Source organism: Bison bison, unplaced genomic scaffold (assembly GCF_000754665.1).
Source record: "Bison bison bison isolate TAMUID 2011002044 unplaced genomic scaffold, Bison_UMD1.0 scf7180017864322, whole genome shotgun sequence".
Classification (NCBI taxonomy): Eukaryota; Metazoa; Chordata; class Mammalia; order Artiodactyla; family Bovidae; genus Bison; species Bison bison.
This window is the reverse complement of record NW_011494894.1, coordinates 8,335,841-8,350,947: the sequence shown is the minus strand read 5'-3', so window position 1 is coordinate 8,350,947 and position 15,107 is coordinate 8,335,841. Positions and strand designations below refer to the sequence as shown.

Below are 15,107 nucleotides of genomic sequence, written 5' to 3'. Positions count from 1 at the left end.
GACAAAAAGGTGGAAGAAAAGTAATGGAGACAAGGTTCCTGACTCTCTGGGTACCATCTTTTTTCTTCCCTCATGCATCATATCCCTTGACCATCTCTCACAGACTGGACTTCCCACCCCACCCCCCTTGGTTTAATTGTATTCAGATCTCATCTCTGCCCCTCTCTCAAACTGGCTTCCCTGGGCATGTTCCCCCAGACCCCACCCCTAGGAGCTTCAGTTTCCCTGTCTGTATCAGAGGGTTATCACACCTACCTCACAGAGCTGTCATTGGACTAAACGAGATCAGGGCCGGCCCTGGTGTTTGTTCCCATCTTCCTTTCTGACTGTTAACCTCAGAATCCCTCCTGGCATCACACACACAACTGCCCCTTAGATCTGAGCTTCAAATATGATTCCATGGGCTTTTCTACTTAATGTACCTGAAGTCTGGTCACTTTACTCAGACTAACAACACTGCTGCTGCCAAGTCACTTCAGTCGTGTCCAACTCTGTGTGATCCCATAGACAGCAGCCCACCAGGCTCCCCCGTCCCTGGGATTCTCCAGGCAAGAACACTGGAGTGGGTTGCCATTTCCTTCTCCAATGCATGAAAGTGAAAAGTGAAAGTGAAGTCACTTCAGTCGTGTCTGACTCTGTGACCCCATAGACAGCAGCCCACCAGGCTCCCCCGTCTCTGGGATTTTCCAGGCAAGAGTACTGGAGTGGGGTGCCATTGCTTTCTCTGAAGACTAACAATGAGGGAGAAATAAAAGTCAATATAAAGCCTAGATTTGCATATAAACAGATAATTCAACTTAGAGAGGAATTTGGGGAGAACAAGGAGGTGACTGGCAGAGGAAGAGCAGATTTGATCCTTGCAAGCCTAAGGCCAAGTTCTTTCTAACCCAGTGCAAACTGCTCATTCTCTTCCCCGGGAATGGAGTAGTCCCAAGCATCACGCTGCTTCCCAAAGTTCATCTCAGAGATGTCTATGAAATTATAAGGAATGCTGATTCCTTGAATTCATAGTGAAGTGAAAGTCATTCAGTCATGTCAACTCTTTGTGACCCCATGGACTATACAGTCCATGGAATTCTCCAGACCAGAGTACTGGAGTGGGTAGCTCTTCCCTTCTCCAGGGGATTTTCCCAACCCAGGGATCGAACCCAGGTCTCCCGCATTGTAGCTGGATTCTTTACCAACTGAGCTATGAAGGAAGCCCAAAAGTACACTAATGCAAATTGGAAATGGGCAAAGGTGAAAATGGCACAGAAGTGCCCCCCCAACCCCTGCAACTGATAATGTGCGGTGACTTGGCCAGGGCAAGCCACCCCTTGCTGTTCCAAGAACCGGGAACAGCTCATGTTGGGTCAGGTGGACAGAGGAGATGGGCTCTGCAATGACAGCTGAGCCGGGTCCGACTGTTACCAGCCAGGGTTCTTGGCCTTTCCCAATCAATAGAAATTCACTGGCAGCCAGACAATTCAGGCACGGCTCAACTGAGGCCGCTGCTGCAGCAGTGGGGAGCAAGAGCAAACAGCAGGTTCCCTTGCTTGCTCGCTCCCTGAGGAGTGGGAGCTGGTTCCTTTGTGAGGGGAGGGTGGAGTGTTGTTCAGGCTTAGGCAGGAGGGGTAGCCTAGGTGTTCTGTCCACCCGTTAGGTGGTGTTGTGTGCAGGGTGCCTGTGCAGTACCCTATTTTTACTCTAGGCTGCTCAAAAGTGGCAGTTGTGTTTTTTGGTTTCTTTGTATCTTTTGAGTACAGAATTTGCCCTAGCTGTGCATGCACAGGGTTGAGTCCCACAGTGCCTTTGTGTTTTGTTGCTCAACGTGTATCCAGGTACAAGCATTGCAGCCTTGCTGCAAAGCATCCCAGGTCCCAGGCTAGGCTTACCATCAACAGGACACAACAGCTTGACATGAGCTGGTGCCAGGGTCCAGCCCCGGCTGATCCAGGGTATTCGAAGGGGAGATGGCGTCGGTGACTTAATTTAAATATTCATCAAAGATATAAAGAGTAATAGAATGAGGATAGCTCAGCAGGAAAGTTCAGTGGAGAAAAGAGGCTGAGTAGCTTGGTTTACGCGGGAAACCAATAAAACTTCAAGACAAGAAGCTTGCACCACTTACGTAGGCTGCAGGTGTCCTTTCATTCTCCCGAAGGACAGGAGACACTGAGGCCTCCCCGGTCGGATCTTAGAAGCCCAAGCATAGTTAGTAAGCATGGCAGGCTCTGCGCTCCAGATGGAGACTCAACCAGAGTTTGAGAGAGAAAGCAACATGAGGAGACCAGTCTTTCAAGGAACTGATCCCAATTCTTTATTTTCCAGAGTCTGTTTTTATACACTGAGATGTTATACAAAAGTCACGTGGGGATAGCAGTCCTGACTTTTATTAAAGTCAGGTGCTTCATACAAATGTATACAGAGGTCTTAGGGGTGTTACATCATCTTCTGGCCAGGGGTGCCTGCTGACAATTTATGACCCTCTCCTTGTGACAGCGGTTAGTCAACAGTTATTCCTCCAGGAGTGATTATTCTTAAAACAGACTCCACCTTCCGAAGGTACCAGATAAAGTTACATTCTTATAGGGTGAGGGTGTAGTGGGTTTTAATTAAGGAAAGAATTTACTTAGCCTAAGGTCCAACGTGATTAATATCAAAGGTTAATACTTATTTCTTCTATACATTCATTAATGTGTATAAGGGCAGGGGATGTGGAGACTTAGCAACAAACATTGGCTCAACAAATGAAAAACCCTTCGCCAATACAATTTCTAATCAGCCCACTATACTTATACTAATAATTTTCTAACTTCTCTAAAGAACCTGTTTTTAGAAGGTTTAAAGCATCTCGTGCCTCTCATGGTTGGGAGGCTGTGAGCAATCACATGTGGCCGGACAAGCCTGTCAGGCAGGCTAGAGAACCTTCAGAAGAGTTTGTAAGTTGAAACACTCCTGTCACGCCCAGGAATTATTATTAACTGGAGCTCTGAGTTAATTCCTTCTCAGAAAGAGGTGGTAAAGTCAGAGGTGTAGGTGAGAGCACAAAGTAGTAAAGTAGGCAGGCTCTGGTTATCGGGGTAGATGCTCAAGGATTTCCAGGGGGACTCCTGAGGCCCGATCCCGCCTTTGCGTATGTCGAGCCTCCTTCCTCATGACCTTTGCCACGGGCGGAGTGCCTCACGCCGGCCCCCAACAAGCTGGGCCGTCACCAGCTGAAGGAAGTTACCATCCTGGAGGCCACTGTTAGAACCAGTCACCAGGCAAACTCGGGCCTTGGATGTGCACCTCTGCCCACACACCGTCAAGCTTCCCCGTGTGTCCTGTGACATTTCTGGAGACCAGCTCTCCCACAAGGCACCCCCCGCCCTGAGCACTTCCCTTCCCTCTTCCCCTGACCATACGGCCCTTGCAGACAGGATCAATCTCGTGTTTGGGTTTTATTTTTATTTCACAATAAAATAACATGCTGCAATAGGAAAATGGGGGTTGAATAAGTACATCATTCACATTTAGGAAACCAGCTCCCGTGGTCAACAATAAATAAATATTTAAATGGCGAGGAGTTCCTGGCAGGCGCCAAGAGGTTCCCAGCACTTCAAGAGGTAGCATCTGCTGGAAAGAGGGAAACAGCCAGGCTACCAGCTCCTGTGGATTCTCCAGGAGAGGCAGACGCGCAAATGACAATAAATAATAATAGCAACAACACGACAACAGAAATAAAAAATAATGTGCCATGACCATTGTCACAAAACCAACAATATGTTAGGCTTAAATACTTTTCTCCTGGAGGAGCTCCTAGCGCAGAGAGAACAGTGTGGATTCCCTGGGGGCAAGAGGGGCTGCCTGGTTAATTCACCTCCCCAGCCCAGCCGGGGCAGAAGTCCCACCAGGGAATGGGTGTTTGGTGATGCCCTGGGGTGACAAGCAGGTTCTGATTCCCCCTAGTCCTGCTCTTGCCAGCAGCCTCTCTCCACCCCAGTTTCATTCCCAGCTTCTACAGGCTGTCCAAGTTCATCAAGGTCCCTGCCTCATTTCCATGGACACCCCCAGTGAGTACACCCCCGCAATCCACAGGAAAGAAACACAAGGTTCCCCTTCCATCCTGGGGAATCTCTTTTTCCCTGTTCTTCTCCTCACAAAAATAAAATATTAGCTTGATTTAAACAGGACTTTCTGGAACTGCCATGAGGTTTGTCTCCCAGGAGCTCTTTCTCCCTCGTTCCACCCTGCCCAGCATAAGGGCTGGACTAAAGCTGCTCACCAAGAGGCCTCACGTCTTGCTCCAGGCAGCTCAGAGCTAAGAGGGGGCACATCCCAGCAAGAGGCTCTCAGCAGGTCCTGCTCACAGGTGGACCCGGCAGCACACATGGAGTCAGAGGCCCCCGCAAGAGCCCACCAAGAGCACCAAGGTTCATTTCGCATGGGCAAGATGGCCTGTTTTCAGGCCTCTCTACTGATTTGGAGAGGGGCTTGAAAGCCAGTTTTTGAGGTAAATATCTCATTCGGGGTAAGCATCACATTGGTTTTCTGGCCTTGACAAGACTGCCAGGCTGGACACAGAAGTGTTGAGAAGTGCAAGCTAGGGGACCCCCACCACCACCCACCACCACCAGTAGCCCAGAGACAGGTGAGGAGGACAGGATGGGAAGACTCCACATTCATGGCTCCCTTCATGCCCAGGACAGTCTGGAAATTAGGAAAACAGGTCAACCGTTCGACAAGCAAAACTGGCTAACCTGGTTGTCTTTCTCTCCCTCATTTTCAAGTTCCCCTTTATCCATGCATTTTGCAAAGCCCCCTGGGAATATCCCTTGTCCTGTTGAGAATGGCCAGAGCCAATGATGACTCTTGCACCATCATTCTTCCCACCCTTGAAAGCCCCACACAACCCTTATCTTCAGCCCTGGTCCACAGGTCCTAGAAGTGGGGTGACCCTCTCACGCATGGAATTCAGTCCCAAGGATCTGGAGGTGAGGGTGTCACCAGGTCAGCTTTTTCCTTCACTGTCCTCTCTTGCTTTGCAGAACCTGCCTCTCCATGGGGACAGCACCTCGGGGGTGGGTGACTCAATCTCTCTGCCCGGCTGGCTCCTTCCAGGCCCTGAGGCTCAGGTGTGCAAGGGCTCAGCTGGGCTGCTGCTGGACGGGGAGGCAGAGGCGGCTGTGGCTTGCGTGGCCAGGTCCCGGTAAGCGGGGGACTTCAGGAAGCGCGGGTACGAGTCCTTCTCCATCAGGGCTCGCACCTTCCACTGCGCCGCGTCGAAGCACACGGCTGTGGCGGCCTGCAGGTTCGTCCTGGTCAGCTCCCTGGTCTCGTGGTCTATATTCACCTGTGGGAAGGAGGACAAGCATGTGGGTGAATGGGGGGCTCAGAGCCAGGGTGAGGGGGCTGGCAGGCCTGGGAGGACTGGCAGGGGGCAGTGGTAGAAGCACTGGATTCTGAACCAGGAACTGGGGCTCTGCTGAGTTGACCATCAGTGGGCTTTTCAGCTCTGGGCCTGTCCTCCCTTCTACCCTCCTCTCTCTCAGAACAACCCAGGAGATGTTACGAATGGGTACAGATCCACCCTCTTTTCACCTGTTTCTCTGTGACAACCCAGGTTCAAGTCATTGCCACCTCTCTCCTAGGCTAGTGCCAGCACCTGCTATTGGGTCTCTCTCTCTCTCCTCCCCTGAACCCCAGGGTCTGTTCTCCACCCAGCAGCAAAGAGAGCCTTATAAAACACAAGTCAGTTTTCTGGCAGTTCTGTTGTTCCCCATCACTCCAAGAAAAGGCCGACACGGGTGCTGAGCCCACAAGGCTACCTGGGCCAGCACCTGGCCGCCTGCCACCTGTGTGACATCACCTCCCACTCTCTCTCACTTCCTGCTCCACACGGGCCCACTTGCTGGCCTGTGATCACAAAGGCACTCTTTGATCTTTGTATTTTTTGTTTCCTGTGTTACATCCTCCAACCCTGTACCCTGGTACTCCCTCTCATAGCCTGCTTTCTTTTTATCAGAGCACAGATCACCCCCTGGAAATATTTATTTAACTGGTTATTGTCATCTTCTCTCACTGGGGTAGAGGCTTTGTGTTCACTGCCATATCCTTGATGACTATAAATGTGCCTTGCATGTAACTGGTGCCCAACATATCTTTATGGGAGAAATAAAAATGCTCAGAAAATAATACAAAATAAGATACAAAGGCAAGCCATTACTTCCTTCTCTCCAAGAGGTGGCGTCATATTCCTTATCAAACACGGTGGAGACCAGAGGGAAGGTTGAAAGGGTCACCAACCACAAACCTGAGTGAGTGAGTCAGGTTATCCTAAAATGACCTGTCTCCGCAGTTGTGTTAAGTATTCTGAGTCTCTAAAAAGGGCTTAGTTTACAAAGGTGGGTGTCGACAGAAGCCAAAACCCCTGCCAACCCCTCCAGTCCCATTGTGACTCTGAGGGTAATGGTACCCAGGGGTGACCTGGAGCCTGGCTTTTTTGATCTCCAGCCTCCTGTGTCAGATAAGGCCACTCTGCTTCTAAACTTGGCCCTTCCCTTACTGGCCCCTGATCATCCCCAGTTCTCAGTGGGGAAGGAGCAGGCAGGGTCTGCAGGATCCCTGGAATGTGTCATGGCTCTGACCTCTTTGGGGGCTTCACTGCAGATGAACTCCTCAAAGATCCGGTGAGCCCGGGATCCCAGCTTGGTAGCGGACCGGAGCTTCTTGAACTCCTCACAGGCCAGCCAGAACTCCAGGTTCTCCTCGCTGAACTCTGTCTTCAGGAAGGCGTGGAAGGCGGCCACTCCATCTGGGGTTGCAGGGAGAGAGGAAGAGACAGGTCAGACAGCGGGGACAGCCAGCCGGGAATAAAAGAAGAAAAGACAGCAATTGTAGTTAATGGCTCTATTTTGGGGATGTAATTTTCTCAAACAAGGACCTGCCTTTGTATTCTGGATAGAGGCTGACACACTAGGGGATTATTACTACTATTACTATTATTTTGCCCATGTTCTCAGCATCCTCAGGCTGGCTCTGCGGCACATGGGTACCCATGTGCCACCCGTGTGCCACCCACAGACAGACACAACAGACACAACTCACTTTTACTGCTCAGCAGCAAGTCAAATGACTCTTTCCATCCCAGCACATCTTCTGAGAAGTTTTTGCTAAAAAAAAGGGGGGGAGGGGGCAAGATTTTAATTTTAAAAACAACAACAAACTAATACACAGCACAAATCCTAGCCAGAACTCTGAAGTTGTATAATTCACACGGAGGCTTGCTCAGTAAAATTACCGGAGCTGACTCCTCAAACTCCCCAACTTTTTGCTGAGGTTTAGGGAAATGGTTGTGTCTAGTAACCAGAAACCCAAGCAGGGACCTTCCGGCCCTCAGTAAATATCTAAGACTGTGTTTTTGCTGTCCAAAATTCCTCCGATTCCCCTCTCAGTTTGTTTTGTACACTTTCCCAAGGAAATAAGGGTCTCCTGAATAGAGATTATGCCTACCCACAACCCCAGAGACCAGCACAGCACCTGGCACAGTTGATGGTCAATATAACACAGCTTCCCGGTAAACTGCACGCAAGTAGCAGCAGAGTCCAGTGGCCTTGGGCCCTGCCCTTGCCCTGGTCACACACGCAATGGCATCTCCAGATGGGAGAATCCGGTAACTAGACATTCCAACCCTGGGTATCTTCATTTGTTGGTGGACTTAGAAGGCTGGAGCCATCCACCCAGTCACCCATGAGCCAGCCAGCCACAGCAGACCAGCAAGAAGTTCCATTACAATCTCTAGGAAGAGGTCCAAGACGGTATGTCCTAATGTCTCCTAGTATTTTCCTTCTCAGGGCTCCCTTCCTAAATCTGGCTCCTTCCCTCTAGGGGCTCCGGGCTGGTCGGCGGGACTTACCCTTCTTTGCTGTGTTTACTGCCCCACTCGAACTTGCCAACACTCCCAGTATCAGAGCCCAGTTCTGACTTATGAAGAAAGATCCCCAGCCGTGTCTTGAATTCTTTGGCTCTGGAAGGCAAAGCATGAGTTCATGAGGATTCTCTCCTTGCTCAACCAGGGCAGAGAGATCCATGAAGTCCCAGAAGAGCACAGGTTTGTGCCACCCAAATTCCAAGCCTGAGTGTTTCTGGGAACCCATAGCTGTTCCCAGGGCTTACACTTCACCTCTCTCATCAGTATCATGAGCCCAGAAACAATTAAAGCAATATTTGAGCCGTGACTTGACTGTCTTACAGTTTGGGGGTTTGCAGTATAGCACATATGGGCTTTTTCCCCACTTAGGTCACGCTTTTTGTGCCTGTTGACTTAGCAGAAGGTAATTCAGTACTCTCTAGGCTTGTCACAAATATTTTCGGAGCTGTGTGGAAGCTGATTTCTACCTTCATCTTTACTTTTTCCTTCCCAGCCACCGACTCCAGCAAGGATTGGAGTGGGTGTATAGCTCCCTGGGAAGTGGGGACGTCCCTCGCTGAGGGCCTGAAAAACAGTTCCCTGTATTTCCAGGATCAGAGGAGGCCATGCCCTTAGATCTGTAACTCAGAATGAAAACCAAGTGCTTAAGAAACTGGGGAAGACTCAGTTTTGCCTGGTGATGCCACCACAGTCTTCCTGCAGTAGAACTGCCACTTGGCAGAGGAATGATGGGGAATGGCAGTAAACAGTGGTCCCCCTGCTTCCCTTGGCTTTGCCTTCTCGGTTCCCGTCACCCATCCTTCCCTGAGACTCTAAGAGAGGCATCTGAGAACGTGGAACCAATTTGACCTCTACCTCTGAAGTCATTTTCATCCTGTTCTCCAGACCACACAGGTCTGCAAGCTTTCTGCTTCACTCCCTAAGGTTGGTGGGACTTCTTCTTTCCCCAGGCATCTGGAGAAGCTGCTCTTACCTCTCCAGGCAGGAGGTGGGGAAGGCGGCCAGGGTCCGACACATGGCTACGGATGCAGGGCAGCACGTCTTGGGGACGATGGTAGCGGGCTCCAGCGGGCACCGCAGAACGCGAATACAGACGAAAGGCGGCCAGCGCCTGTCTGGGTTTACTACTCGGGATGCGCGGAGCCAGCAGCTTTTATTCCCTTGTAGGGGGCGGAGAGGCTGCGCGCTGCCGACCAATCGGAGAGCGGTACTGAGAGCGGGCGAAGGCGGAGGCGGGGCCTGGAGCTCGACGGGGCGGGGCGCCCGACCCAGGATGCGCCCTCGCCGGGTGCAACCTTCGCCCCGCGGGGGTGCTCACGGGGCTGCCCCCTCCTCCGAGCGGCCGCCGGCGTGGGGAGGAGAAGCGGCAGAGAAGTCACACCGAGATGAGACGCGCGCACCCAGTTTAGTAGGGAAAAAAAAAAAAAACCGCCGGCCGCTAGTAAAAGCAGGAAACCAACTCAGCGATGCCAGGAGAATTTGCGTGGGGGTGGTGGATGAGGGGAGTACATCTGGTGTCGATCACAGCTCCAGCCTGAGCCTGTTCGGCCCTAACGACCCGAGCATACGGTGCAAGCCCGACAGCACAGCATCATGGTAATACTGATAACTTCCATTTACTGTATTCTTACCCAGATGGCCTCGGGTCAACCAAATAAGCCCTTTGTCGTCATCACCTCATTTTATAGACGGAGAAACTTGAGTCAGAACGTTAAAAAGACTTGCTCAAGATCAGAGTTAGAAAGAGCAGACAAAAAGTGTGTGTGTTTGTGGGGAGGTGGGTGCTGGCTTTATTGAGCATCTACTATGTACTTATTACTAAGACTCAGGTTGAATGATTTGCTCAAAGTCACACAGTGAGTGTTCTCCTGGAATTCAAATATGAACTTACCATAATTTTTCTGCTGGTCCTCTTCAAATCCCAACACTTCGGTAACTAATGAATGATCCTGCCTTTAAGCAGTTGTTAGCTAGTTCAGCATCTTCATCTCTGAGATACAGGTAATAAATGCCCTGCCTCTCTCCCCAGTTTCCCCATTTTCTGATACTTCCCTTTGGGATTGCTATTAAGAGGCTGCACCTGAGGGCTTCCCTGATGGCTCAGTGGTAAAGAATCCACCTGCAATGCAATGCAAAAGAGCCTGCACCTGAGTGTAAGATCCACATTTTTCAGTTTCAAATCTGGGCTCTTCCATTTACTGATGGGAGACCTTAGGCAGGCTTCTTAACCATTCCATGCCTCTGTTTCCTTGCCTCTAGAATAAATCATGTACTTATTTCATAAAGTTGTTGTGAAGACTAAATACATTTAATTCTTAGTTTGAATTCCCTAGGAAACAGGAAACTCGGTTCCTCTGAGGCAGAGACTCGCTGGGGAGAGTTCTGGGAACTAGGAGGGTGGGAGGGAAACAGGGCCGGGCAGAGGGAGGAAGCAAATGCCAAAGTGGGTCCCAGGGGATGCTCTGGAGTGGGATGGCCCTTCTGAGAAGTCCCTCACTGAAGCAAGGGGCAGGCCTTTCACCCCATGTCACCGGTTTATTGGACTACCTTATTTTAAACCATGCAATTCCCTCTGTCAAGGCAGCAACTGAGAGAGACTGCTGTGACTACAGCAGCCAGCACACTGGGGAATGGGGGTCTGGTCCCAGAAGGAAATCTGGGAGATGCAGCACCTGTGACCACACCCAGAAGGTGCTTGGGACAGCACTCAACTCATAGTCAGCACTCAGTCAGTCTTCACTCTCATATTTACTTAGTAGGGATACAAAGGTTGCTAGACAAAAAGGATAAGCCTCAATAGCACTTTTTTTGTGACTCTGGGAGTTTAGGTGTTTATTTCACAAGGGGCATTTGAGAGTTGCTATTTCTCAATGAGGCCTGGAAGTAAAGGGTCAGAAAAGAGAGGACACAGGAGAAGAGATCTCCCCTGATAGAACCCATGAGAAGGCCCAGAAAAGCCGGTCAGGGAGGGAAAGGCGAAAAACCACAGAGGGGAAGGGGAAGGAAGGCTGTGAAACAAGGCATGACTACAGGAAATGATGCCCAAATCAGAACCACGTGGGGGATCTTCTGTCAGAGCAGTTTCCTTTTTTAAGGCAGTGCCTGCGGGAGCTGACCCAGGAAGTCAAAAGCTGATGCACTCTGAAACCAGAGCTGAGCCCTCCCCAGCCCCCCAGCCCATTAGAGGCTTGGTTCATGGAGCGCAGGGGTAGAGGCAGCAGTGCCATCTTAGGTGCCAGATCCACCTGCACCCAGGCTCGCCCACCTTGGCTCTTGTTCTGCCTTTCTCACAAGTCTGGGGCCGGACTGGTGTGGGGCAGGGCGATGAGCAAGGCGTGGGAGGAGGCCACGGAAGGAGGCCTTTTTGAACGTCTGCTGCTCAGCACGGTCCTTGGTCCACATGATGACGCATTAACTGGGAGATGGCTATTTTTTCACCTGGTGCCGCCCCTGTCCCAGTGCACACTTATCACACAGCTGCCGAATGGGGACGTGGGTGGTGTCTGGGATAGCTTTTCTCCAAGCAATAAAGGTGCATTTATGGATGGATTGAACCCTCGGTCTTATCCTTGGTAGTGCCACGCTGGAATCAGCCTGGATATGGCCACATGACAACAAGAATAGTGGTTAGGCAGAAAACCTCTTCAAACCTTCCTGTTCTTTCTGTATCCCCATGAATAGGCCAAAGGAGCTTTTAAGTGTCCGTTCTGCAGACAACAAAACAGCAGTAGGTAAGACACTTAGTTAAGGGCACTGGAGCTGAAAACAGCTGCACCCTGGGCCCGGTGTCCAGATTCCTGAGCTAGTACTTTTTCATTCAGCAAAGAAAGTGAAAGAGACAAAGGGATTGATGCATGGTGCGCAGAGGGGCGAATCCAGGAGCACAAAGCTCCCTGCTCAAGATGAAGAGCCCTCTCCTAGCTCGACCTGCCTCCGGTTGCCATGGTTACCCCTTCAGTTTCCAGGCAGAAAGTTTTTGAAGTTCACGGTTTATCCCAAATTCTCTTCCCAGCAGGTAAGTCGGTTCATGTCTGCAATTTCAGTAATGACTAAACAGTTGCTGTCAATCCAGCAAGTTGAGCTCGCCTGTGAATTGCACTGGCTTTAACAGAACCTGACCTCATTTTTGCCCCGTGAGCCCAGAGCAGATGCACTCTCTTTAATGGAGACTGCGCAGACACAGCTCTGTACCTGGGTCACTTGCGGTCAGGACTCAACATCCGCAAGGCCCCAGCCACGTGGCCCTCCATCTCTTTCAGCTCTCCCTGACCATTCTTTCCAAGGCAACTGAGGTCGAGACAGGACCTTTGTCTACTGGAAGTGGTTAGAGGAAATGAAAACACTTTCTTGATTTCTGAAGGACTCTCCAATCCCAGTTTTTTCAAACTTTTCATTTTGTATTACGGTATAGCCGATTAATGATGTTGTGGTAATTTCAGGTGAACAGCAAAGGGACTCAGCCATACATGTACATGGATCCATTCTACCCCAACCACCACCACCCCCGCACACACCCATCTAGGCTGCCACGTAACACTGAGCAGAGTTCCATTTGCTGTACACTAGGTCCTTGCTGGTTATCCATTTTAAATACAGCAGTGTGTACATGACCTTCCCGAGCTCCCTAACTATCCCTTCCCCCCTGGCAACCTTAAGTTCCTCTTCTGAGTCTGAATCTCCTCCTTATTTGTAAGTAAGTTCACTTGTATCATTTCTTGTTTCGGATTCCACATATAAGGGATGTCATAGGATATTTCTCATCTCACTGACTTCACTCAGGATGACAGTCTAGATCCATCCATGTTGCTGCAAATGGTATTATGTCATTCCTTTTAATGACTGAGGCCAGTTCTCACTTTCAAATTTATTTTCAGTAAACTAATCTACACCCTGGCAAATCACACAAGGTTCAATGGCATTAAGGGGAAAACTAGACTCTCTACTTTCTTCTTTGTCTTGTGGTTCTTCTCTTTGCCAGGGTCGACCTAAAAATGGTTGCATCGTCCATGGCAAAACAGGACATCTTATGGCATGCTTTACATGTGCAAAGAAGTTAAAAAAAAAGAATAAGCCCTGTCCAGTATGTAGGCAACCAATTCAAATGATTGTGCTAACTTATTTCCCCTAGTTGAACTACCTGTAAAAACAGAATTATATATTATCAGCCTAAAAATTTAGACATGAAATTTATTTTTATTTTTTTAGCTGTATCAAAGCAAGATAATACCTTACATGTAGATTTCTCCCAATAGCAATTATTCCTTTTAGGAAAATGCCTATTCTGTTCCTATTTTATATTTGGCTTTCAGTGTATTTTAGATTGGATTTAGTACCTTTCATGTAAAAAAAAAAAAAAAAAAACCTTCCCTGGTGGCTCAGACAGTAAAGAGTCTGCCTACAATGCGGGAGAGCTGGGTTCAATCCCTGGGTCGGGAAGATCCCCTGGAGAAGGAAATGGTAACCCACTCCAGTATTCTTGCCTGGAAAATCCCATGGACGGAGGAGCTTGGTTGGCTACTGTCCATGGGGTTGCAAAGAGTCAGACACGACTGAGCGACTTCACTAATTTACACAGATTGAGATACAGCTAGCATATAGTAAATGCACAGATCTTAAGTGTTCAGCTCAATGAGTTTTGATGAATGTAGACACCCACCATGCCAGCTTGCCAGATGGCATTTTACCTAAGAGCCAATCAAGCTATGGAATACTTCCATCATCCTAGAAACCTTCATGCTCCTTCCAGCCAACCTCCCACCACACCCCACATCAGAGGCAAACACTAGTCTGAGTTCTACAATGATGGGACTTGTGTTCACTTGAGTTTGTTTGTTATTTTTGAGGCTGAGCTCAAGTGCTCTCTCGTCTCTGGAACTTGCTCCTCCCTATATTGCCCTGAACTCAGAATTGATTCCCAGTCTGGTTGTTTGCTCTGTGAGCTCCTAGAGGGCAAGGATCATGGTCTTGGTCCTCTTTTTATCTTCAGCCCCTGGCAGCATGCCCGGTTTGGTGTGTATTCTATGAATGTTGGCTGACTGGCTTCTGTTTCAACAAAGGTCATGATAGCTAACGTTTACTGAACACTGCCTGTGTGCCAGGCTCTGTTCTGTGCTTTCTTTCCCCTGAACTACCTTTCAGTTCTCATAATTACCCCATAAGGCAGGTTCTGTCTTGTCCTCATTTTACATTTGAGTAAACCCTGGCAGAGGTGGGTAAAGTCACTTACTGCCATCACACAGCTAGCGAGTGGTCAAGCTGGGTTTTGCTCTCAGCTCAAGTCCAGAGCCTGAGTTCCTAACATACAGCATCCCGTCTGTGTGTGATGTTTTCTGGAGCTCAGACTTCATCACTGTGAGATGAATGAAGCAGAGGCTTGGGAAGACATTACCCTTCGTCTTCTGCCTTCCATAGATTTCTCTCCTGTATCCTCCTCCTACCCCTCTTCCTTGCTCCCCATCCCTCCCACCATTCACACTTCCCATTTTCTTTTGTTTTTTGCCCTCGGCTGTGTGTCATCGCTGGCTCTGGACTTGTCTGCTTCTTCTGTCCTTTTTGCGTGTGCGATTCCCATGTGTAACTGCTGAGGTCCCTTTCTCTGCTAAAGTCCCTCAGCTAACATCTGGGCTTTTATAATCTTTTCAGGAAAACTCATTTCAGCTGCTTTGCCCCACCTCCCTTCCCAGCGATGCCTCCCCAGCCCTCTGTGCTCATGAGGACCCTGGCTCCTACCTTGGAAAGAACCCAGGGGCGGCTTTCAAGGGAGGCAGATCTCCAGTTCCCATCTGGGCTATGTGGGGCTTGGGGAGGCCTTTGTTCCTCTTCACCCTCCTGCTGGTAGATGGAGCCCCCAGTAGATGCTTTCTCATGATTGCATTCGGCCCGTGGCCCTTCACAGGCCCTGCGCTTGCCGTTGTGTGGTGTGCTGCACTCAGATGGGCCTGCCTGCCTGGCTGTGATGATTTGCTTTACCCCACACTTCAACCAGACTGCCTGCCTGTCCCTGAATCCTGCATGCTCTCAGTGCCCGGGGTCCCCCTGCAGTGTGCTGTTCTAGACCCCTCCCTGTGGTGCCTGTGCTTGCGTGTTGATGCGTTCCCTAAAGCACCAAATAAATCAGTGGCCATAGATGAGCCCCATCTCACCCTACTACTACCAGTTCCAAACTAGGAGGGTTCCTTAAGCACCCTGGGATTCTGTCTTCCTCTTTATCACCCTC

At 49.9% G+C, this 15,107-nt stretch overlaps 1 protein-coding gene across 1 annotated transcript; it reads right to left on the bottom strand.

Annotated features, from left to right (window-relative positions):
* Positions 1–3,403: 3,403 nt before the first annotated feature.
* RGS16 (regulator of G-protein signaling 16) lies at positions 3,404–9,005 on the bottom strand. The gene is made up of 5 exons (XM_010853120.1): positions 8,865–9,005; positions 7,877–7,987; positions 7,069–7,133; positions 6,609–6,775; positions 3,404–5,314 (listed from the first exon to the last, which is right to left on the bottom strand). The coding sequence occupies exons 1-5, from the start codon at positions 8,906–8,908 to the stop codon at positions 5,093–5,095; spliced, it is 609 nt and encodes a 202-aa protein (XP_010851422.1). The 5' UTR covers positions 8,909–9,005; the 3' UTR covers positions 3,404–5,092.
* Between the last annotated feature and the right edge of the window lie 6,102 nt (positions 9,006–15,107).